This window comes from Homarus americanus, unplaced genomic scaffold, assembly GCF_018991925.1.
Source record: "Homarus americanus isolate GMGI-L3 unplaced genomic scaffold, GMGI_Hamer_2.0 scaffold49667, whole genome shotgun sequence".
In the NCBI taxonomy this organism is placed as follows: Eukaryota; Metazoa; Arthropoda; class Malacostraca; order Decapoda; family Nephropidae; genus Homarus; species Homarus americanus.
In genome coordinates this window covers 7,198,877-7,225,707 of record NW_024738608.1, presented here as the reverse complement: position 1 = coordinate 7,225,707, position 26,831 = coordinate 7,198,877, and the positions used below count along the sequence as shown (strand labels likewise).

At 37.2% G+C, this 26,831-nt stretch overlaps 2 protein-coding genes across 3 annotated transcripts in view; both read left to right on the top strand.

Annotated features, from left to right (window-relative positions):
* Nucleotides 1–3,818: 3,818 nt before the first annotated feature.
* LOC121874217 lies at nucleotides 3,819–10,297 on the top strand. The gene is made up of 3 exons (XM_042378248.1): nucleotides 3,819–4,226; nucleotides 7,408–7,594; nucleotides 8,625–10,297. The coding sequence occupies exons 1-3, from the start codon at nucleotides 4,007–4,009 to the stop codon at nucleotides 9,007–9,009; spliced, it is 792 nt and encodes a 263-aa protein (XP_042234182.1). The 5' UTR covers nucleotides 3,819–4,006; the 3' UTR covers nucleotides 9,010–10,297.
* A 12,484-nt stretch (nucleotides 10,298–22,781) lies between these two features.
* The window catches only part of LOC121874215 (phosphatidylinositol 4-kinase beta-like), an 89,399-nt gene continuing 85,349 nt past the window's right edge, over nucleotides 22,782–26,831 (top strand). For both annotated transcript variants that reach the window (XM_042378243.1, XM_042378245.1), the window contains exon 1: nucleotides 22,782–22,889. The gene's annotated coding sequence lies outside the window, so the exon portion shown is untranslated. The remainder of the gene's footprint in view (nucleotides 22,890–26,831) is intronic.

Here is a 26,831-nt window from a genome sequence, read left to right as displayed (position 1 = left end):
CTATTTTATTATATATAGAGTTTGTTGAGTTTTCTATCTGCCTCTCAATAAAAACACTACCGCACACACACACACACACACACACACACACACACACACACACACACACACACACACACACACTCTCCACTACCATTTACCATCTGCAAACCTGTCCTACTTGTTATTGACGCCATACTTCCATTAAACGCCATTACCCATCATAATGCTTTGAGATAAATGTATTGTGTATATATATCAGGCGCCACTAAGAAGGTTGAGTCATGTCGGTTTTGGTGTTATTATTTACTCTGTATCTGTATTTTTCTCGCTAAATAAACTCGATCTTAGTGAGTGAGTGAGGGAGAATGGATGAGAGTAGTGGGGAGAGTGGATGAGAGTAGTGGGGAGAGTGAGTGAGGGAGAGTGGATGAGAGTGAGTGATGGAGAATGGAAGAGAGCAATAGGGAGAGTGAGTGATGGAGAATGGAAGAGAGCAATGGGGAGAGTGGATGAGAGTGAGTGATGGAGAATGGAAGAGAGCAATGGGGAGAGTGAGTGAGACAGAGTGGAGCACAAAGAGTGATCACGGGACACAAGAAGAACAAAAAGGGGAAATGCTTAGAAAATTCAGTCGATCATAACAAGTCTTCAGGAATCCGATATAGCCGCCAGAGTAATAAAAATATCTCGTGTTTAATTATCTTATTTACCTAATGACCACCCACTAGGTGTGGCCGTACCAAGGGAAGGAGGCCAGAGGCCATTGTTCTTGATAATTTTATCAAAGACTATTTTGAAGCCCAGTACTGTTCTTAATTTCACAGCTTAGGCTGGTAGACTGTTCCATAGGTCTACCAGCCTCTGTGTGAGTAAGTATTTTCTTATATTCGTTCTGTATGATAACTTGGCCAGCTTGTTGGTGGTGCGTGACATCACAAAGAAATGGCCCGGGTTCACGTTTTCCATCACTTTCAGGATTTTTAATGTTTCAATGAGATCTGCCCTATTGTGCCTTGTCTGAGGGGCTGTTTAGTCCTAAGACCCTCAGTCTACCTGGACAATTGAATTGCTATATATATAGTTCATGAATCATATTTGTCACTCCTGTGTTGCACCTTTTCTAGGGATGTTAGATCTTTCTGGAGGTCGGGTTTCCACACTTGTGTACTTGAGATTTGTACAAAGGAGCATTTTCCTATCTTTATATTCAAAGGTATACTTTATAATTCCCAAGTCTGGATTTACTTACCTCACTGGGGCCCCCACTTGTCTTGATCTTTCTCCTTATCAACAGTATCCAGGAAAGTGTTATTAACAGAATAGTTGTGATTAAGGTTGTATCCTATGTGTAGGGTCTTGCATTTCGTAATGTTAAAGAGTCTATGCCAGTCTCGAGACCTTGAACAGCTCATGCAGGTCTGTGAGCATTGTTGCAACATCATTTCGTTATAATATTCATCTGTTTGTCGTTTATGTTGATCACAAACAAAGCGGGTCCAAGGTTAGAGCCCTGTGGTGCTCCACTGCTGCACTCCGGGGTTAAAGTGGAGACCCAAAGCTCTCTTTTTTTTTTTTTTACCAAACTTGAAATATTGAACAAAATCCACAGTAATATTCCTCACAATGACCGAAGAACACCAATATTGACGAATGATAAGTCAATGTTTTTTTTTTATATTTGGGATGTGTCTAAATTGTTCGACATATTATCATGGTAAAAACTCATTATAAGACGAACATTTGAACACTTAATGTGAGTCTTCCACCCGTAGCACCTCCCCACTACCGTATGTTGGGGCAGCATCTAAAGCGGTGTGACCTATAGACATCAATAGTGGTTCGTGTGTAAGTTTGTTTTTATAATAGAACATCATGATTGTCTTGACCATTATTAAGTAGTCAGTAAGTGACCTTGAGTATCATTGTAATCTTTAATCTCTTCAAATATCAACCTTTATACATTGCCTTATAGATGAACTTTGAGGTTATATCACAAAGACTCAAAGACTAGCGACATACCCTTCATTCTCATTTATTAGTCTCTATATGAAGTGCATATAAATGTTTTGTTAATGGGAGGAAAACTTGGACATATCTGCTGTCTATCAGAGAGGAGCACACTACACTGAGTTTGATAAGTTCATTAGAGGATGTTGCCGTGCATCCCAAAGAGGAGAGGAAATGGTGAAAATACATCATGTTTGTAGAAGGATAAAGATAATAAAATACAACACGTAGGAATTTGGTGTTTGTGACCACTAACATTTAAGAACAAAGTTGCCAGAATATTTCCTTTCGAAAAATTTTAACTTCTTGTGGTTATTAGTTAAGAAAGTCGTCGGATAACTTGAGAATTATGACCACTGCTTCAACCCTGTGTTTATGTTTCTGTGAGATCTCTTTCCCTTGCGCTCACGACACACATAAACACAGTGAGCGCCGCCATGGCATGAAAACCATTACCCGTCACCGACCAGTCACTTGATACCTGCTGATAACTAATTCTCTGGATCATATCACGTCTTTCTGTAACATTAGGCTACACTTACGAAACAAAATATTGGGTTCATAACTGATATAATTTTTAGTTAATGGGAATTATTTAAGGTTCTCGAATAAAAAAAAAATTACCGTGTATATATTTTACCAGTGGTCTTGTGATCTACTGGGCCGAGCTACCAACATCACACGTTAGGTTTGGTTAGGTTAAGTTAGGCTAGATCCAGCGCCCTCTATAAGGATACTGTGAAACCTCTATTTAACGCACCATATGGCGAGGAAAGTCCTTTATATAGAGGGTCCTTTAGATGTGAAACTTCCATCAAACAAACTGTAAAGATATGAAAGTCCGGTACATCAAGGGACAATTAAATTAAAAAAAAATCTAACGGATTATATGGAGAGAGAAGTTCGTTATATGTAGGTTTCACTGCAAAGACGAGAACTTGACTCCACTGCGAGGCTTACAAAATGGCGCCTGGCAACACTATACTTGGATTAATAAAAAAAACATTAAAAAACTGATGACTTCCTGTTGTGGGTGGCGATCGAGTTATGCTAGGAAAGGCTGAGCAAGTAGTGTTAACTAGTTCTAAAAGCATGACGGTGCTAGAAGTTGCGCTGAGTAGGTTAGGTTAATTAGTTTATGTCTGGTTAAGTCAATTAGGTTCACTTAATTAGGTTGATTTAATTAGTTTAGGTCTGATTGGGATAGGTAGGTTAGTTTAGGTTTAATTAGAGTAGGTGGGTTAGGTTAGATTATTTAAGTTTGGTTAAATAAGGCCAGATCTGGTTGTGTTAGGTTGATAGGGTTAGGTCTTGGTAGATTAGGGTTGATTGGGTCTACTTAGGTTAAGTTAGGTTTGGTTAAGTTTTGTTATATCTATTTAGGTTAGGTTTAGTTAAGTTTGGTTAATTGGGTTAGATTAGATGAAGTTAAATAAGTTAAGTTCACTTAAGAGTTTCTTGGGTTATATTAAGTTAGGTTAGATTAGTACAGCATCAGGTGAAATAAACCGGGGTTCCTAATCTTCAGGTGGTTCGATTAAGTTCGATTACGTTAGGTTTGTATAGTATTAGGGTGTTTATTCAGGTGAAATAAACCGGGATTCCTAATCTTCGTGTGATCTGTACTTAAAAGGAAGTACCATAACTCAACTTTCACCCTGAATAAAGAAACATCCGTGTGAAGGTGCCAGGAAATTGCGTGAGTCTTCTGGTCAAACGTTTCGGTAGCATAATATTCATGTACAGTACGTACGTAAAACAGCTTTCCTTAATATATACTGTATAATACGTATAGACCAGTCAGTTGTCTTCATATCCCTTTAGTAATCCGTAGTGGGATGAAGTAGCTCCTATTATTTGGTAAACAGTGACTTATGATTTTTTTTTTTTTTACAAATTAGAACATCAGAGAAGCAAAGTGCGAGTGAATACGTTGTGTTGATGACTACCGGACGGTCTTAAAATCGCCTTATCCTACCATCCCCCACCTATCTCTTATTTAGTTGATTCGTCATTAATGTCCCCAAAGAGGAAAAAAGTGAAAGGTAAAGGAATAAGGAAGAAGCCCACACACACTACTGAGATTGAGATTAAAAGTGAGAGTGAACAGAGTAGGGAGGAAGAGGGTGGAAGTAAAAATATTGTTTATCTTTCGTCTGGCAGCCCGGGTGAGGGGGATATTGGCGCGTCCTCTCTCTCTGGAAGGCTTCGACGTCAACCCAAGCTTGAAATTAAAGGTAAGTTATATAAGAACGGTAATGAATGCTATATAAGAAACGGTAATGAATGCTATATTAGAACGGTAATGAATGCTATATAAGAAACAGTAATGAATGCTATATAAGAAACGGTAATGAATGCTATATAAGAAACGGTAATGAATGCTATATAAGAAACGGTAATGAATGTTATATAAGAAACGGTAATGAATGCTATATAAGAAACGGTAATGAATGCTATATAAGAAACGGTAATGAATGCTATATAAGAAACGGTAATGAATGCTATATAAGAAACGGTAATGAATGCTATATAAGAAACGGTAATGAATGCTATATAAGAAACGGTAATGAATGCTATATAAGAAACGGTAATGACTGCAATAAAAGAAACGGTAATGAATGCTATATAAGAAACGGTAATGACTGCTATAAAAGAAAAGGTAAATCACTCATTCATAATATAAGAATGGTTAACTCATCCACACTGTTTATAGATTCAGTCAGAGTAATAAATATATAAAAATAAATTAATGATGGGGTGGTGGTAATGTCGGAGAGTTTTGATAGTTTCATCCTGTCACAAGTCCCAAGGAACGTTTTTCCAGCTAAAGGAAATGAACGATATCTGGTACGTATTGTAACCTCCGGCCGACCGTTTTTGTCGCTTGACCGTATTGCGTAGGACTAACACTATATGCCGTAATAATGATGTTCATAATAATGATAATAGTTAATAATAATGATCATACATATTAGTAATGATAAGTGTTAATAATAATAGTGTTGATGATGATACTGGTAATAATAATGATAATAGTGTTGATAATAATATTAACTCGTGATAATGAGGCTACTGGTAATAATAATAATAAGGATCACCTGAAGAATCGTCACCCCAGAATGTCCACCTGAAGAATCGTCACCCCAGGATATCCCACCTGAAGAATTGTCACCCCAGCCTGCTCCACCTGAAGAATCGTCACCCCAGCCCACAGTGAATATAATTTGTATAATTAGAATAACATAAATATATTCTTTTGTGTTATGCATCCAGAGGATTATCAGAAAAACCTGACGGCCTGCTGCTGTTTCTCCAATACGCTCACTCCAAAGATACATAACATGAACCCACTTCTGAAGTGAAATATTAAAACGGGCAAAAAACGATCCTATTCTCATAGACTTAGTGGATTTATACTTCAGGCAGTCTTTTGTTTGGCATTTCCACAGAAAACAATCCTTCGATCTGGAGTATTTTGTCCAATTCATCCAGTTATCACAAGTACCACACTTCACGCTTTAAAAGTCTGTTTTGTTGAAGCCACCGAATAACTTTAGAGGAATCATCACACAACAGTGGTAAGACGACAGTTTGGAAGGTATTGCGTGCCATGGTCGACTGATGATTATGACTAAAAATTTTGAGCCCACCTGAAGAATTGTCACCCCAGGATATCCCACCTGAAGAATTGTCACCCTGCCAAACTCTGGGGTGACAATTCTTCAGGTGATCCAATAATAATGATTATAGTCTTAACCGTAATGATATAAGTAATTGAAAGAGTCAAGAGTTTCAAGATATTCCACTCAGGGGTTCAGTCATTGTACTCGGAGAGTGGAATCGTTATGACTATGGTTTAATAATCTGTATACAATAATAGTTAAACCGGCTGATGATTTTACCCTTTTTTTTAAGATTATGGTTGAATTATTGAGTATGGTAGTGTAAGCCTTTGATTGTGGATGATAGCTTAAACCATCATTCTGAAAGGGTTAAACGCATTCATTGTTTAACTCTGCGACATTTTGTTTTAAGTAAAAAAAATATATAATTTGATTTCGCTAAATATTAACTTGGTAACGGGAAGAAATTACTTAATTCTTATGGGTTTTTTCTAGTGTATGGAACTAGTTAAGAGAATCAACTTTAAATAGCGTTAAGAGTTCTTTACGTGTCATCAAATCCACCGAGGTGTTTAAAATTGAACGGTGTGGAGTAGTGGACGGCTTATCCTTTACTAACTTGACGATATGTTATTGTCATTATAGTGAATGTTTTTTTATTTTTATGAAGATAGGTTGTAGATCGCCAGTGTGAGATTTGAAGCTTATTATAACGAGAAACTACACGTTACCCTGTTATCGTTAGCTTCTATCAGTAAACCGTCGGAGTATCATAAGTTTCCGGTTTTTTATATTTCATAGAAAACGTATTCAAATATTTTAAACTCCCTCACAAAGCGTTATGCTAACCTAACCCCAAGGTAGCGGTATGGTGGTTATTATTCAGGTCAAATAAACTGATAAGGGGGGGGGCTAATCTTCACGTAATCCAAAATGTTATGCCTTACTTAATTTTTTGTTCTTCACTTCTGATACTCGTAAAAGATTATAATGGCAGTGTACACGACTCTGAATATGTCTGAGTTACAGGTTACTCTTGAAAGTATTGGGAGAGCTAAGTAAGATTGACAGGATCCTGACACGAGAATTTGAGGGAGTCACAACACACGTAAGACTCGATAATAAAAGAAAATCCAATTTGAATGCTGGAGAATTTATCTTAATTGTCTTGCCTTTTTCTTATATTTGTATTAACCTCTTCACTTGTCAGCTTAATTTATTTGTCTGTGTCTTATCTGAGTGTAGGACAAAACCCCCCCTCGGACAAAAGTCCCCCGGGAGAAAAAAAATAATATAATTATTTTATTTTTTTACAGTTTATGAACACTTCTCTAACCTAACTTAACTTAACCTAACCTAACCTTCGGGAATTCTGTTACTGTTATAAAGAAGTATACAAGGAATGTTTATTAAATCTGCAATGGCGTATGTTTTGTCTACTGGGATAATTACTCCCCTGACCTCACTGGGCCCAAGGGTCACCTCGGTAAATACAGAATGAACATGTGTCATATTTAAATCTATTTATATTTTTAATATTTCTAATGACCCTCTCTTTCGCATAAGAACAGGGGGCTTCTGTCCTATTTTGCACTTTTACTGAAGGGCTTTTGTCCTAGGGGGCTTTTGTCCGGCCCCGTCATATCTATGCGTCCTGATGATGAATACAGTAGTCAAATACGAACTCTTCAAGAATCAAATTTGAATCTTCTCGGTGAGTAAACCTAAACAAACTCTACTTTGACTTTCCATCCACTATACTCTAAGTTAATTCCATATACCTTGTCAACAGATGAAGCACTTACAATTGACGAGTCGAGTGAGGGGGAGAGGAAACAGTCAGTTGACCTTCCCTCAACGTCTCAGCCTCTACCCAAGAAGATCAAAGTATACGAAATGGCACCTTACGAAGACCCCGATAAGGAGAAGAGGAGACTGAACGCTATCATGGCCAGGAAGAACAGAGAGATTAAGAAAAGGTGGGTTGGGTAAGGCTAAGTTGAGTACTAAGGTAAGTTAAAGCTAAGTTGAGTACTAAGGTAAAGTAAAGCTAAGTTGAGTACTAAGGTAATGTAAGGCTAAGTTGAGTACTAAGGTAAGGTAAAGCTAAGTTGAGTACTAAGGTAAGGCAAAGCTGAGTACTAAGGTAAGGTAAAGCTGAGTGCTAAGGTAATGTAAAGCTAAGTTGAGTACTAAGGTAAGGCAAAGCTGAGTACTAAGGTAAAGTAAAGCTAAGTTGAGTACTAAGGTAAGGTAAAGGTGAGTACTAAGGTAAGGTAAAGCTGAGTACTAAGGTAATGTAAAGCTAAGTTGAGTTCTAAGGTAAAGCTGAGTACTAAGGTAAGGTAAAGCTAAGTTGAGTACTAAGGTAAGGCAAAATCAAGGTGGGTACAAATAAAAAGAAGAAAATGTAAGTTGAGTACTGTTTATACCAAATGGAGTGATTGAGTACTAAAATGGAAACTGGAGGTAAGGTAGAGGTTGACTGATTACTAAAAATACAATGACGGAAAAGATATGGAAAAGAAAACACAGGAAAGATTTTTACATGGAAGGGTTAACAAACAAACACTATAACACACAAGATGATAATTTAATAACGATATATCATGAGTCAATGGTAACTTTTATGCCAATATGTAATAAATGAATAACAATATATATCTATTTATTTATCTAATCTATCTGAAAATGCCAATGGAGGTATCAAGGAAGACCTAACCTAATTTAAAGTGGTTAATAAGTAAAACCAGTATATGTCGCCTTAATATACTATAGTATCTACACTAAGGCTATCTTTATTAGCAAGTAACAAGATGTGAAGGAAATTAAGAGGTGGATGGCTGATATGCTGTGTACGAGTGGAGAAGTGTTTTAACCGTCTCTACATTATCGCCGTTACTGTCACCAAGGTAAATACAAAACTTGAAATAATGATGGACTTCTTAATTTTTATACTGAAATGAAATAATTTTACATTAACACCTTTGCCTCTTTCTCCTTCTACAGAGAGATCCAAGGCCTAAAGAAAGAAAATCAATCTCTGCGTCACGTGATCGCGCAGTGCAACAAAGTCCTCAGAAAAACCAACAGCGATGTCCAGCAACTGCGGCTCGAGCTCAAGAAATCTAAAAAATTCAAGTTACAATTTGAGGAGACTGTTAAGTCCAAAAACAGAGAGTTACGCGATGCCCACGACAAGTTAGTATTGTATCGTGGCCACATCGAGCTTATCGCCTGCAGCCTCGAGGAGGACAATCCTGCTAAGAAGTTAATCGAGGCCTTACTGAAGCGAATGCCAGCCTCGAGATCATTTACTGATGATACTACTGCTGGTGTTGGAGCTTCCACCTCCTCAGTGGACCCTGTCAAGGTCAAAGAGAGCGTCGAGTAATGCTCTATAGTCTTTACTAACAGGTTGATAGTTTACCCCTCCACACACACACACACACACACACATGCATTATAAGCTCGCGCACCTTATAATAAAAATAACTACGCCCGGCATTAGTTTTTTTTTGGGGGGGGGGACTTATAAAGGTTTTATTAACATTTTATTTTTAATTGCACTACACAAACTGCTACACGCTTATACACGAATTCATCCTACATTGTAATTTCTCCCAACTGACACAATTTCCCTCCTCGCCCCTAGCACCCTGTCTCCCCCCTCCCTACAGGAAGACACCTTCAGGCTTTTACGCCCTTAGTGCATGAGTCATAAAGGCAAGCATGAACTCGCATGCTCCCCAGCTGGACTCTGTAAACACTTCTGCGCTTCACCTTGCGCAGGATTTAAGGGGTTGCCCAATAAACTAGCCCCCTCGGGGGCAAAAAAAAAAAAACCTACCCAGACGCATCCCTCCCCTCTCCCTCCCGCTCACTAGAGAATACTTTGAAGTCACATTTCAGAGTTCGGGATTCACACCTCCAGGAGAGAGAGGATTGGCAACGCTTAGTGATAAACGCGAGAGTGGAGTCAACTATACCTTCATGCTGTCTGCCCGAAGTAAGACGTTCAACCGCATTCAAGATGATGGAACGTAGGGTATTTAGCTGACTGATGTTCACCTGGCAATCTTACGAGCAACAAAAACACACTCAGTAGATGTTAGAGTGTGTATGTGTGATTATTAAGTGTGTATCGGGATAAAACAACAAAGGTCTTCAAGCGTGTAATTAGGTCAGTAATTATACGCTGAAGTCTCTCTCTCGCTCCCTGCTGATTTTTTTCCTCATAACTGTACATTAATAATTTTGTAAGTGCTCCCCGACCTTCAACGAGGAAATGGTCATTATAAATCTCACTGGTAAAACTGTTAAACTCTTATCTTCAATATTTAATAGAATTCACAAATTATGATTAGTGTTAAGAAATTACGCAGAAAGCTTTGAACTACGAGTACGAGTAGAAATAATAGCGTCATATTCACCTAGCCGGTGTCTCAGATGTCGCGTTAAATTTCTTCAGGTTAGAGAATAATATTTACAAATCAACAAAGATGTCAGAGAAATTAACACTCGAGGAAAGAGTTTAATAATATGATTTATGTATGGAAAGCCTTACGCTGCTTACCAACCAGTTGTAAAATAATTTGATCATCAACACCCTGCTGGCAAATAATTTGTCGACTAAATAATGATTCCTTCACCTGAACGAGGAAATAAAGATAAAAACATTATTTTTTTTTCTCTACTGCATGAACTATGAGACCCCTGAGAATATAACCTATGGCGTGGAACAGCACACACACACACCTCGTAACAAATGTAACACAGTACTATATGTTGGTCAGATTATAGCCGTGCGCTTCTAGGTTAGCAAATACAATAATCATAATGAGTAAAATCTTAAAAGTGCCGTTTAATCATCTCAGTTAAGTACAGACCCCTTCACTAGTGCGTTTGCAGGGACTCGTCAGGTTTTGTGTAATGTGGCAGCCTTGTGTTTGTTTACATTCGCCAGAAGGAAACTCGCAATAGTAAACATACATTGGAATCACAGTAAAACAATATTTTTTTATTATTTTCACCCTCACATGTATTTTTATTAATTGAGCACTTGTTATACTGCACTGTTTTGTTAGCGACAACACTCACTGTTATGTGGTGTATTGTGTGGGTCTTTAGTATTTACAATATGTATACCTCTTTCATGAAACTAAACTGGTCCCTTGATGTGTTAAAATGAACAGACGGGTCGTATTAAAACAACCATGGATCACAAGAGCGAGAAACTGTAATGCGTGGCGTGCAATGCACTGTAGATATTTATGAGGGATTGTCTTCCTTCCGGCGTCATCTGTTAAATAGTTATATCACAGTGAAGCCGAATAACAATAATATTTAGTTAGGAGTGCTACAATATACGCTTATTTATAGAGTTGTCAAGCGGTACCAAGTTATCCTGGTGAGTTTATGGCAACAGACAACTTGTTCATCGATTGTAGTGGATAGACAATTCCCTGGTCCAGATTTTCAGTGGTTCAGATGATAACTGTTGCTCGTAGCTGAAGCTGTGAGACTGGTGACGTAGAGCACGAATGTTGTCTATAGTTTGTTTATTACGGAAATATAACGCCCACATTCTCACGTGACTCTTTGCATGGTAGGTAGTAGGCAGCTATCGAACAGGGAGGTACTACCACCTGGGAAGATATTGGAAGCATAATGTGTTGTCTAATGGTAGACCCTGCTGCCATATGCGACCAAGTCCCAGGTTGCTCATCTGACTTTCTGCCTTATTTACACACAATTGCAGGGTCTCAATTGTTTCTCTTACTTTGACAACACAACATACATACTGTATATCATTTCTCACTTGATATTTTTATTTTTTTTTCTGGCTGTTATTATTATTTAAAAAAATTATATATTTTTTATTATAATTGTTATTTATTTTCATATATTTTTATTTGTTATTATTATCATCATCATCATCATCACTGTATTTTTATTTGTTATTTGTCCCCCCCCCCCAGGCCTTGATGTGGGTCATTAAAAATGACCTGTGCCCGGGTGGGCTAATGCCCGTAAATAATAATAATAATAATAATAATAATAATAATAATAATAATAATAATAATAATAATGCTGGGGTTTCGACTCCATACAGCTATGAGCCATCAGCGGTGAGTGAAGGGGACGGGAAGACGTGGTAACTCCCCGTGTTATGGTCTCTCTTGTTTTGAAGATGAAGCAAAACAGGTTGAGTCCTCTCACTGCTACAGGTGAAGTAATTTGTTAGCACCTCATTTCACCACACCCGTACAGTAAGTCACTAACACAATAATACTTTCATGGCTACAAGCGTCCGTGACGAAGTGTAACAAATAGTAAGTACAGTTGTATCTATGACCACAGATATGCCATTGTGTTCATAAAGATAAGGTAGATTCTGGTCTAAAAAAACGTACCTGGAGTGTATACTGTGTTGGGACTTGGAAACAACTGGCAACACCCTACCATCACTTGCAGTCTGAAATAAATATGGCTTACATATGATAAAACAATGCTCAGATGTGCCATTATAATACTAAACATTGTAACTATGTATTACGTGAATAAATATAATTATGTACAGTCATGGACAAAAGTCGTGTCCCACTACCAACGAAGTCTACCAGAAGGAACCATAGATGATGCACAGGTTACAATATCACAAAGAAAAGGTAATTTTAATTTTATGACAGTGAAGCGATTATGGGACTTGACTCTCAAGATGAGGTTCAGTCGCCCTTGATCGTCAACCGCTTCAATTACTCCCTGGGTTAGGTGTTTAGACTAACTTGTGGCTGATGTTAGGTCGCCTCAAGCATTCCTCCACCTCCTGTGCTTTTCATTCAGTGTCAGTTTGTACAGGAGTGTTTGGTCATTCAGAAAAACGTAGAAACTAAGTGATGCATTAAGTTTGATTTACACCCAACGTATTTATTGATGAGTCATTAACTCTCAACCTCCCACACTATCAGTTTTTTTTATGTCACTCTCTTATCATCGTAATTTTCTTTCCATTTCGCACCTCTCAACAGCATTAAGTTTCTCGTGTGTCGTATTCCATGCCTCATAAACAAACACACAAACGTCACCTTATCCTATCTCTACCCCCCGCTACCCCTCCGCCTATACATGGACTAAATACAGCTATTAGACCATGCACCTACTGTACACTGACATGTTAAAAAATCTACTTCCTTCTGATGCTTCGCTGTACGAAATATAGGTGTATCGGCTTCACATAATGGCTGGCAGCGGGACAGTACTTCTCCATAACTGCATACAATGTGTTTAATTTTGTGTTATAAGTCAACCAGTTACATACATTCATATATCTTTGGTTACGAGATACAGTACAATATAGATATGGCACATAGGAACCTTTGTAAATCAGTACCTTGATTATGGAATTAATCTATCTGTATTCTGTTACCTTGATGCTTAAGACTAGTCAGCATATAACCTTTTTAGTAAACATATATTGATGTATTTAGAATTTAGTCCCATGGGTATTGTAAAAAAAAAAGCTAGCGTCAGTGAAGTGAGTGTTTTAATGTTTGTGTTGTCAAGTAATTGTGAATGTAATTTTCGTACTGTTATTTATGTTTATTAAAATCATCTTTGAATTGTTAAAATATGTTACACTACACAGGGTATGTTTAACGAATATGTATGTTATTTGATGTTGGACATGTTTTATCGTGTTGTTAATTTGATTTTTTACCGTTTGTCAACTCTTGATCGTGTATTGCGACCGTTTCTCAAGTACGTCACGTGATAATAATCATTCGGAATACAGTTTGCCTATGTTATATGTATGTAATTGTATTTCATATATTTCTCGACGTTTATAGAAATGTTCTTGTATTGTGATGATAAATTTGTATTATGTTACCGTATCTTATGAAACAATAACAGGGACGTCACTGATGATGTACAAGAAGTGCTGTGGTGTAGTTGGGTATATAATGCACAACTAATGTTTTTGATTGGAAATTTAGTGTTACAGACATGTGAAGTAGACTGGTAGGAGTGGTGCGACGAGAAGCAAACTTTCCTGAAACCATGAGGAGGGGGAGCAGCTTGTTGAAGATTAGTCACTACCTTCCTAAAATCGACTAAAACATTCTTCGCTAAGTTTTAAACATATCATTATATTTTTCTGTAGTTTGAAGTAAACTTCATTAAAGAATAAAACCAGTAAACTATGGAAAGTGATATTTAGGTAAGGTTAAACTAAATTAATCTTTATATACTTTTCCACTGATTTATGTTGGATTTTTGTTACTTGGTTATATTTTAGAGAAAGTTTTAGAAATATTAACCTCAATCCTCTTATCTGGCCTTGATTAACTGTGAATTACTATTAGTTGAATCTTCAGTTAATATGTACTAAACCTAGATTAATATTAGTTTGAATTAGTTCTGAATAAGAAAGCATCAAATCAGTTAATAAGTTTTTGTACTAAATTACTTAATCCGCCCAGGTGTAAATTTCAAAGGTTCGTTTTAACTGTAGTGGAGTTTGTTATTTTTAATATTATTTTTGTACATGTTTTGTGTGTTATCCTAAGGTGTGTTTTATTATAATTTACGAACCTATGTTTATTTGAATCCTGGATGATGATATTTTAGGTCGTAATAAATTCACAGCATGTTTTAATGACACATGCTAGAATTGTTGGGATTTGAGGAATAAATAAAACAGAATATACGTGATCTGATTGGTGCAGTTTGTTAATTAGTAAGAGGAGGGAGGGAGGGGGGTGGAAGAGGTAGGTAGTTATGGGGATACAAAAATAACTGGTACCAGATTAACAATTGTAAGTTGAATTGTAAAATACTTGTGGTAGGCCTGGCAGGGAGGAGGGTTGGTAGTGCGAGTAAACATGGCCTTCAAGCCTGGAAGCCATACACCGCGGCTTCACCACACTAAACATAACCAAATACTGTACTGTAACATAGATTGACTATTAACAGTACAGCTGTATAAAAGATAGTCATGTTCGCTTAGATAACTACTAGGCTCTCAGAGACTTGTCTTGGTTAGCTATTGTGTAAGAGACAAAAATACTAGCTTCTCAGTAATGCTATGATTAATCCTAATGATCGTTTAGCATTCCATTATTGTATAGAACTAGTGTATGCATTCACGCTGGACAACGGCTAGTTTATTGTGTAGTCCCATACTCTCCCCCTGAGCGGTAGTTTAAAAAGATTACAAAACAGAGGTCACGTAGGGTGTTTAACAGACCCCAGTGTTCAATATATTGTGGCAGTGGATGTTAGAGTATTTTCAGTACATTTTATGTCACGGTCTTTGCATAGAAGTTGAACTGCGGCAATGATGGATTATCCGGCGCTCGCCTAAGTTGTCTAGATACTGTGGGTGACACCGACGTCACTAAGGGCTTAACGGCGTTATTCTCCCACTCAGTACAGTATATGGAAGTGTACAGATGCCCTGTCGATAAGTTCTGAATCCCGGCTGGTAAAATGTTATAGAGACAGAAGCCTACTTTGTTATTGGAGCATTCGCTTTTTGCAGCAGGTTTGGATGAGAGACTGCTGTTTTTACCTGTGTTTGTCGCTCCATCCTTACTTTGTGCCGATTCAGACTATTGATATATCTTCCCAGATCGTTTGTCGAAATTAATTTACACGTTCCCAGACTTTGGAAAGAGTAGTTTAAACAGTTTTACCGTTTGAGGTGTCTTCTTTGTAGCCCTTAACTGTCTTCCTGGCTTTAGACATCAGTTCTTTCAGTTGTGGATAATAATAATATTACAGCTGTAGTTCTAGCATGATGGACACTATTAAAGAAAATATATGTAGTGGTTACGAAAAGGTCATTAAAACTTGGAAAAATAATAGGCCCGCATTCTTAATTACCTGTCACAGATGAAGTCTGTGACCTGGTTTTCTTGTTCCTGCACTGTACCTGTATTACGTTCACTAGAAGAAAGGTAAATAAATTCCTCTACATCTTAATTCCTGACCATTTTCAGAATCTATATACTTCATTTGTTTTGTTTTTAAGAAAGGTGATACTTGATATACAGTGGCAACATTCTTTAAAATAATATTTCTCAGGGTGTGGTTTTGTTGAGTTTCTATGAACCAAAAATTACACATATGTCAGCCTGATACACCTTATGTTCTGTGGTTGGAGTTGTACCTTGTGGGGGAAGAAATGTGTAAGTTATTTAAAAGATTGTACGTCGTACATTCATGATCTCAATCACTAGGTTACATTGTTTACGGGTACGTATACAGTATTTTAAACAATTCTGAAAATCGTGGCTTCCAGACATCCAGAAGTGACTATACAGTACATATTATTGGACGCCTCATAACTAATGGAACCTAGCCATTTTGCATTGTACAAAACTGCCGTTCTTCTCATGTTCTTTGTCAAAATTTCAAGAATTATTTTAAACCTGTTGTACTGTTGCCTTTTGTGACTTGCATCTATAATGTTTTTGATAACAATGACAGTCAACACACGATGGTCCTAAAATTTGCACCAGACTGGGAAGGTTATTTATTGTATTGTTTCAGCCTGGCGTGTGCTGTTCTCACGGCTTGCCTCAGACAACTTAACTCCTCCAGTCACCATGTTGTGTCTTGAAGCTGTTCATAGTAGCTTAGGCTGTTTTTTCTCCTGTAACCTTTTCTATATAGAGAGTGTAAGAAAGCCTAATGATAATATCATAAAAGAGTTAATAGGCAGATGTGTCACGTCATTCATCACTATAAGGAACAAAATGCTCTCCTGTTTAAGGCTTAAGAACTTTACTGTCACATACGTCTGCCAGTACTTATATCACTGATTAAACTGTCTGATGTTTGGTCTCGTTTTTCTGCCCCTTATTTCCACACGTTGTGCACCTCGCCATCAGTTCACTTTATCTTCAGAAATATAAGAAAATGTGTTCCGTTTGATGCGCTAGATCTATATTTTTTAGGCCAACTGAAAATACTGTGCTGAGTCTTGATTCTCAAAGGCTCATACGGTGAATATTCTTTGTAAATGAAGAACTTAATTGAATGACGTAAGCTAAAGCACAAAATAAAGGTAGAAATCTTTTGCAAAAGATTCTGTTATTCAATTTTGTCTCCTAATTCGTGCAAATAAAATGTATTTAGTTATGGCAAAGATTCGTGGTAATCTTGGTGCTACTGTGGAAAGAGACGTTATTTTTTTAGCTTCACGTTGCAAACAAATTCTTCGTACGGACCATTGGGTTCGAAGCGCGGTCTTTTCCGGTTTTTATAACATTCACAAAAGGTTATGTATATGGCAGTGCTTCTTGATATCACTATTTTAAATCATCATTTAAAGATGATGTTATTGATAAGACGGATAATTGTGGAATATGGTTAATAAGGCTTACAAAGAAACGTTCCATTGATGCGCCAGTAACAATTGACAGTTCATACATGTACTGAAAATACTAAAACTATTTATTAATGTGCAGAAATATTCTTCTATTGTACTCTAAATATTTAGATTTTCAATTGTGAACAAGTAATGCTACTGACTACCGTTTCTCAGTACCGTACTCTTGAGAACAAATAGCAACTCCTAACCGTATAATGCTAGAGCAGTTATATATCAACAATACCAGCATTACTATGCATGGAAATTCAGATACACAGATATTGTTTATTGTGTTTAACGTCAGGCACACAATGAGAAAAATTCTTTTGTCCTGCTGTGTGAGGGTGTCGTCAGACACGCGAAGTGATTGTATAAATAACGGCAAACGACCGGCCAGCAGCTTAGTACGTCTCTTATTTATACAATTACGGTCAGTTCACGAGACATGACAGTATCTGGTATCAACATAAGGGTGATCTAGAAAAGGGTAATTGGGATAGTAATATTTGCTTATTCAAAATAATCATTGTATTACATTTTTATTTTCCGGAGACAACAAACCCAATAGGTAAAACAACCATCTTAATGGTACCTGGAAGGGTTAGGTTAGATTAGGTTAACTTAGGTTAGGTTATGTTTAGGGGTAGTTATTGTTGAAGCGAACTGTATGGTAACACTGGAGAATTTTAGTTCACTCAAGTGTTTATCAAATACAGTACTTTCTGTGCCTTCAATTATAGTAGTTTTAAGACTAAGTCAGTGGTCCTAACCTTTTGTAGGCTCTGGGCCACATTTATTATTGTAAATATAGTGGAGGGCGCCAAAACTTTGGAGCTACTTTGAAGAAAAAAATCGCATATACACTGTACAGTTATTTGCACGTCTAACTGTTACCAGTTACATACTTTTTACATTTACCCTTGGACAGGACGTGTGTATTTACCCCAGTGATAAGGCTGGCTCTCTCTCTCTCTGGGCCCGGTCTGGGGTAAACGCGCACATCCTGTAGAAGACAGTTGTATCAAGTTATTATATATTTTCATTAATTTCACTCTTACAAAGAATCCCAAATAATTCACAATTTTCTAATAAACCCTCGCGAACTACAGGTTGGGAACCACTGCTTTAAGTGATAGTAATGTATGTTAGTAGCCTTAAAAATACATAGCTGTAAACATGTATGTAGTTGTTTACTATATATCCTACCATAGCGTTTAATCATATTTCATAACTTCCTTCTTCGGCAAGGTGGTGACGCCTCGACCTGACTTCAATACTTTTGTGATCTCTCCCCGCACTCTTTATTCGGTTAGGAATTATTGGTTTGAAACTCTCTTATCGTCAGCCTTTGTGTGGCGTCTTCTCCTTTACCCTAGACGCTATGCTCTTTTTTTTTCAGTGAGGCACTGAGTGACAAAAGTTCGGTTTACATCGTGTGAATGAAATTATTATTGGTCAAGAGCTCGCGGCGACTTACAGCAATGAACAAGAGTGTGTTTGTGCCTCAGATTTATACAAACTTCTGAGGCAAAATCATAAGTCAGTAACGTGTGACCGCTTTCCACAACACCATCTATGACAAGACAGTTGACGACGATGTACCGAAGGGATCTTGGAGGACCTTGAGAGTGCTGGTGGGTGAGCTGGGAACATTTTATTTCTGGCCTTTGATCCTTTTTCTTGTATCATTTGTTTTCTCGTAAAGTTGAAGCATTAAGTTCCTCCTTCTATGAGTATCCAGTTTAAATCATGTTCTTCGGTAGTCTGAAAAATAATGGACGTGTATCTTCCATGTTACCTCGACGACTTTTGGTAAGCGTCGTTCCTGAAATTCGATGTTTAGTAAACCTGTTTTTTTCTATGTGCACGAAGGAAAACTGACTATCCCGCACACTTGACAAGAGGCTATCACTTTAATCACCCCAGCCGTCTCCGCTCCAGGAACATTTTAAGAGAAAATTTGGCAGTTGAGTGCAGACTTTATCCTCTTGATTACCTGTCGACTCGTTAGCCGATCAGGTGGGCGGTCAGTTGACCAGTGTTAGTCATAAAGAAGCTCATAGTTGGTGCTGTCACAGTATTATCTGGCAGTTTATTCCAAAGGTTCAGAAGACATACTTTAAAGAAGTTAGCTTTGACAGTTTTCTGAACTGATAACTTCGTTACCTTAAGTTTGTGACCCCACATGACTTCCCACATACACGGCTTGTCTAATATCCAGACACATGGCACCACAGGCAGGATTTTAAAGTGGATAAACACCTGGCTCGATGACAGGCAACAAAGAGTGGTCACAACGGAGTATATTCACAAAGGAAAGGGGTTCTCGGTGGAGTACGTACCACATATTTGTGATCTACATTCAATGACGTCGATGAATATATATCGAGCTACATTGTCATGTTTTCGGACGACTCACAGTAAGTCAGACGATGTCATAACCATGCAAAGAGATCTGCATGAGCTGTTCAGATGGTCGCAAGACTGGCGAATGCTTGCCAATAGTTTGTAACAGAGACGTGACCGATCGCCCAGGAGGCTAACAGCTCGATCACTGTCGAAGAGGATAAAGAGAAAAAAGATGAAACTGATCGCTGAGATGCACACGAAATAAAAATAAAATGTGGAATTATATTCCCAGTGGTTGAGACATCACACGCTAGTGTCGCGAGTGTTACTCCTTTAATTAAACGTAATTGCGCCAGCCATCCCTCATACTTGTTCTTTGACACAAATTATTCAAACACAAATTAGATGGACAATTAATAGTAGTGCACCGTTCTATCTCTCGGTGTTAGAAATATGTTTTTCCGAATGTTTCGACAATTCTAAGACATTTTTCTTCTGTGATATTTCTAATACCGAAAGAAAAGTAACCTAATTTCACCTACCACCTTTTCTGTGTAAAAAAAAAAAAAAAAAATCACCACAAACCAGCCTAACCTAACCTGTATTTCCGACGAAAATATCATAAAAGAAAAATGTCTTGGAATTGTCTAAACATTCGGAAAAACATATTTCTAACACCGAGAGATAGAACGGTGTACTACTATAAAAATACCAATCAGGCCACCACTAGTTGATTGTAGTTGTAATAGGTAGTAAACTGAACAGAGGTAAAGAGGACAAGGAATGTAGCTGGTCTCAATGTCTCAGTTTACCATTTAATTTACATTTTCTATTACGGTATTACAGACGAAAACGATTTCAATGGTGTATGTTTTGTGGGTAAACTCAATTGAAATTCAACAATGCATTGAAAACTACAGTACATTTATTTAGGAATCAAGGGCGGATTTGGGGGGTCCGGACCACCCTTTTCACCAGAAAATTTCAATACCTTTTCTTTAATGCAGTATTGTACTCAGGCATTTTTGTATTGCAAAAAGTATTTACTATTGACTTCAGAATATCTCCTAATATCAAGTGTGGATGGCTTGAAAATGCCCATGATTTTGGTCAGATTTCAAAAAAATTTTGATGGGCTTACAGATCCCCCCCCCCCTCCAGAACACCCCCAGCTGGGTGGGCTCGTTGCGCTTGCCATGTTTCCCTACCTTCATTTTTTAATGTCACTATATCTATGGACCGTCAGTTTAATAATAAAATTTCAAAATTTTTCCCACACTATACACTATCTATAACACGCAAGAAAATCATTATAGCTGTGTTTGACCAAGTTCATCACGGAACTGATCTTAGAGTGGATGACCAACAGCGGAAGCAGAGAAGTGCATCATAGACTCAGAGTAACGCATGTCTAAGAACTGATTTCCTGCCAATTGTGAGCTTATCAACAAATTAAATTGCAGCTGTGGAACTCGACACCATTGTGGGACGGAATGTGTTTGTCAGATTCAAAGTTTACCATGTACAGACCTGCGTTGATACATAGTTTCCGAGTGTAAGAATCCAAACAACCACGGCACCTGTGAGGAGGTGACGGTGCTGACATTATTGACGTGACTCATTGAATAACTGTGTTTGGTTTATTCCAGATGGAATTTGTTTTGTCAGTCTTATGTTTTTTTTTTTTTTTTGGGGATTAGCCCACCGGACACAGGTCGCTGACCCACTTCGAGGCCTGGGGGCGAAAATGTAATAATAATGATAATAATAATAATAATAATAATAATAACAATAAATAATTGTCATAATAATTCATAATAAATAAAATTTATGATAAAACAAACAAAAATAAAATAATAAAATAATGATAATAATACAGTTACTGTAATAATAATAATTTTAATAATAAAGAACTATAAATACAAAAATGAAAAAAGATCAAAAGTGAGAAACGATATACAAGTATGTATGTTGTGTTGTCAATGGTAAGAGAAACAATTGAGACCCTGTAATTGTGTGTAAATGAAGCAGAGAGTCAGATCATCAACCTGGGACTTGGTCACATATGGCAGCAGGGTCTACCATTAGACAACACATTATGCTTCCAATATCTTCCCAGGCAGTAGTACCTCCCTGTTTGGTAGCTGCCTACTCCCTACTAGAACTCATTTACCAGAATTTCCTAAATATTGTAGACAGATAAATCGAGTGATTGATATTCAGTAAAATCATCATAAACTTTTACATTTTATGATGTTTTATTGTACCGGAGATAAACATTTGAGCCTCCAAATAAATTTGTCGTTCTGATATTATTGCATCGTTTCCAGTATCCATAATGCACATAACAACTCTAAGCCCCGCGTCCATGAACATCGTCGCTTACTCCCTGCCGGATATTTGATCACCAAATTATTCTATTCGACAATTCAAAACCGCACTCCCACAGTGTCTCAGCCGAGTGTAGGACAAAAGCCCCCTAGAACAAAAGCCCCCTAGAACAAAAGCCCTCTTGAACAAAAGCACCCTAGGACAAAAGTCCCCCAGGAGAAATAATAAGAATTTTTACAATAATTAATTTACTTTTTTTACATTTATGAATATTTCTCTAACCTAACCTAACCTTCGGGAATTCTGTTATAGTTTAAAGAAGTATACAATAAATGTTTATTAAATCTGCAATGACGTATGTTTTGTCTACTGGGATAATTACTCCCCTGACCTCACTGGGCCCAAGGGTCACCTCAGTATATACAGAATGAACATAAAGGTAAAATATGTCTTTTTTCTTTTATATTTATTTAATAATGTTCGACATCAAAATTGAAAGAGTTATAATATTCTAAATTATTTAAATTGTTATAATTCATAATTAAATCTATATATTTTTAATATTTCTAATGACCCTCTCTTTAGCATAAAAACTGGGGGCTTCTGTCCTATTTTGCACTTTTACTGAAGGGCTTTTGTCCTAGGGGCTTTTGTCCTAGGGGGCTTTTGTTCTAGGGGGCTTTTGCCGGGCCCCGTCTCAGCCAGAGCCAATTGTGTGCCCGACTCGGACTTCCTCTTGATGGCGTTTCTCCGACAAAATCCACACCAGGAAATGATGAAATCGGTAATGACAACTTCTTTGTTTCTAGATTAACATACATATTATTGGTAATGAAAAGTATGAAGTTAAACTTTATATTTTCTTTGCTTTTAAGGTACTTTAGTCGACAATTAAGATCGGTAATGTTGAGGTCTGAAAAAATTCAAATTTCGCGCTATTTCCAAAGAGCATCTGCTACGAAATCAAAGTAATTTAATATAAATGATTATTTTATTAATTATATAGGATAATGAATATAATAATGTTGTTTGTTTACGATAAAGAAATAATATAACAATTTTAAGTAAGAAACTGTATAATTGTCTCAGTGATATATAGCAGTTGCTGATTGATTTTCGTAGATGGCGGCAGTGTCGTGTTGTTGTGTCTGTGTGACAAGTTGTCGTGTTTGGTGACTCCCTCCCACCACCACCAACTCTTCTATATGGTCCAGGTGAGTCTCTTCACCCCACATCATGCTCACTTGTCGCCAAATGTTGGAGTAACTCACAGCAGCAGGGACATAGGGGCGGGCCACCTGCTGACTTTCTATTTCGTGTCCTGCTGTTGCTGACGTTTTGGGGGTGTGAGGCGACCTGCTGACGATGTTGTGTGGGCTGACGCTCTGAATTATACTGTTAAGGCTACCTGCTGATGTTTGGCTCGTAACTGACGTGTTGTATTACTGTGGTAAGGGAGGTGGGGATAGATTGTCAGGTGACGTGCTGACACTCGGGTCACAAGACATGACGCGTAATTGTATACAGATTACGTCTTATGTTGTATTATTGTTGTTAATCTCTTAAACAACCTTCAGTAAGACATTTTAATTTGGCAATACCCACTTACAGAATCTTCGTCCTCAAGACCTGATATAGAGGTTATTTATGTATGATTGTTTTTCATGTCCCAAAGGCATTTTTATAGAATAATATTTTATTTTACGTAAAGAGTAAACAATAATCTAGGAATTGTAGTTTATTTATATTTTTCTTGGGTATTCTGTAAAAAAAAAAAAAAGTCAACTTATATTAAAACAGTCCAAATGACCAGCCAAACCTATCTGACTTAAACTAACATAAGTAAAAGATATTGTAAAATCATTAGGTTAGATTTAGTTTAAGTTAGGTTAAGTTAGATATGGTTGGTTATCTTATTGTGTCATAGTATAAAAGCCACCATTGTGAATACATTAAGAGCAGCTCGTATAGAGGAACATAACAGATGGTTTCTTAGTTTGTTATATATTTGAGTAACACTACGTTTAATATGTAATGCTGGAAGGAAATAGTTTATGTATGGTAAAATTATCGTTTCGGTCATGCACCTATTTTCCGAAGATCAGAATCGTTCAAAGCACGTCAAAAACCATCCGAAAAACATAATTTAAACCTAACAACCTAACCCAACATAACCTAATGTAATCCAACCAAACCTAACGTAACCAAACCTAACATAACCCAACCAAACCTAACGTAACCCAATCAAACCTAACCAAACCTAACTTAACCTAACCCAACCTAATCTAACCTAAACCCAACCTAAGCTAACCTAAACCCAACCTAAGCTAACCTAGACCCAAATTCGCTGCATGACCGAAACGATAATAATACCTTATATACTTCCCCATTATACCATAACTACTGTATTATATTTAGGACTTGACTTATTAAAGTAATAATTCACAGTGTGTAAGTTTTGATAGACTCTATAGGCAGTTTTTGAATGTTACCAGTGTTTTCTTGTATCTTCACAACAAACTGGCCTAAGTAAAAGTCACCCAGATAAAACTTAACAAAACCCAACCTGATATTCCAAACTTAACCTAGACTGCCTAACCTAATTTAATCTTCCTAACCTAACTAAACCTAGTCTTCCTAACCTAACCTAATTTTCCTAACCTTACCTACCTACCTACCTAACCAAACTAAACCTAACTTAACTTCACTCAAAAGCAATGTTTCATAGTTTTTGTTGTCTATGGATGCCTTGCTATATTTGCACAATGAAAGAAATGGGTTATTTTATTTAGAAACACCTCCCTCGTATAATAAGACATTTATTAGTCTATGATAACTGTTTGTTACTGATGGGAAACTCACAGAAGTTGAAAAAATATAAATAGTTGTTGTTTTTCCACGAACAATGTGAAGAATGTGATGATAAAGGTTCAATATCTCATCTTAAAATAGAGTTTCTAACTATTCTGTATTCCCCATTATTGGCTCTAAAGGCTCCATGTTCCATTGTTGAACTTAATTGACCAGCTATAGCAGGAATGAACCAGTTCACTCTTGCTAAATTCAAATACTGTCCTAACATTGGTGGTTTTGATGGCTATCCAAAGTGCTGAAGATGTAGCGGTCACAATCTACTTGCTGCTTCCAAAGTAAATTCAGAAGATCTTTTTTTTTTAATACAGTTCTGGCACTATGTGTATAGCTTCTGGCATGCCATTTATGAAATAAACAAACAAGCAACAACTGGCCCATGTTCAGTTCCAGGGTACACCAAACAGGTTACCAAACAATACGGTAGGAAACCTCTATTCGTGTGACCCAACACTATACTATTGAGCATCTAACCTACCAGCTGGGCTACTCCTTGTCAGGGTGAGGTGTTACCTTTTTGTTACGTCGTTGACCTACAGTATGTCTGACTTCAGCTAGGTTGAACCACTGATTGGTGGTACAGCTGCTCGCTGGTGCCTGCCAATCACCATAGTTCAGTGATGGCTTTGTTTTTATCCCTGTAGTGAGTGTGTGAACACATGAGACCACAGTCTACATACCATTTATTAAGTAAAATCTTAACAGTACAGATAGGTTTTTATCTCCTATTCCCTTGAATTTATATTCTCTACATTAAAAGAAACAATTTAGTGAAAATTTTAAGAAAAACATTTAAAGGGCATGAAAATAAAGTTCAAACTTACTAATTCTTTATTACCATAATTCATGAGTTGCAAGTACTAGAATATGTACTGTACCTGTTACAGTATAGTAAGTGGGCAGTCTTAGGCAGGTGCTGTTATAGGAAGAATCTGTATAGATCTGCAGAGGTGACGCCACGTTGGCCACAATTATTGTTTGTTAGAGCACGCTCGCCAACCTGTGGATTATTTAAATTATATTTTACTGTTCTAGTGTGAGAAATTGTACTGTAGAAAGTGACAATATACTGTACTTACTATTCTTTCTTATCGCCACATAACCCTCATCTCTCCCAGAATCTGAGCCAGTTTTTCCTCTTTATTTATAATGTTTGCTTGATTTTAATGGTGTTAACCTCATTAGGATTTCAGATAGATAGATAGATAGATCTGTAAACAAAAAGGGAAATATTACATCCTTTTTTTTCCATGACGCATGAAATTGATCAAATCCTAGATTGATGTATGACATCATTGACCTATTGTTTCAGGAGTTTACTGTAGCTACAGTATATGGAAGATGAACTTGTATGAGTTATTGGACCCATGACCTTGAGATCACCCACCAAAACTGACTTGTTCAGGGAACTATTAACTTTCTTGAGATAGGATCACCATTTTGTCTGATTATTGCAAATGTTACCTAAAATCGACCTACTATCCATTCATACCGGGGTTATGAAGTAAGCACCATCTCTGATGTGATGGCCAATGAGTCAACAGGTACCAGTAGCTACACTGAACAAGTCCTGAGAACAAACCCCAGGTGATAAGCTTGGGAATCAATCAACAATCCACATATTTGCCTGCCACTCTGGTGTTTATACAGTACATTACTGTCAACACATATTGGGTACACTCTGCCATTCTCCCTGGATTTTCCAAGGATCAGTGAACTTTTCACTAAATATTTTTGTTTGTTGACAATTTGTGTATGGGTACAAGACTAATCTGTGCATGATTTAAAAAAAAAGGGGTGATATACAGTACAGTACCATATATTTTATGTGCACCATGCTAATGGTAATGTTTTATTTCCATACTTGATGGTACAGTAAGACATTTCCCATGTGTACTGTATGTGCTTAATCTCTCGCTACGGGGACACTACTTTTAATGTTTTATATGGTTACCACCAGACGATTTCATTCGGCAGTGAGAGACCCCGTACACAAGTGGTTAACTGTCAACTTTCTTCCTTTATCCTTAAATGGCAGCCATCATCGGTGGATGTTAGCTGTATGGACAGTGGCCAGTGTCTGGATGTTTCGGTTTTCTTTTGTTTTATTGTTTGTGCAAGTGTACAGATTAGGGAATCCTTGGGTACCATAAAAGAAATTATCACTGCTGTACTATTAACTGATCTTATTAAATTCTTGAAGTGAAATGTAATGTTGGAGATATGGTGCAGCCTTGTTTAAAAAGTTCATTATTTTCTTACACTGCAGCATCCGGTTGCTGTAA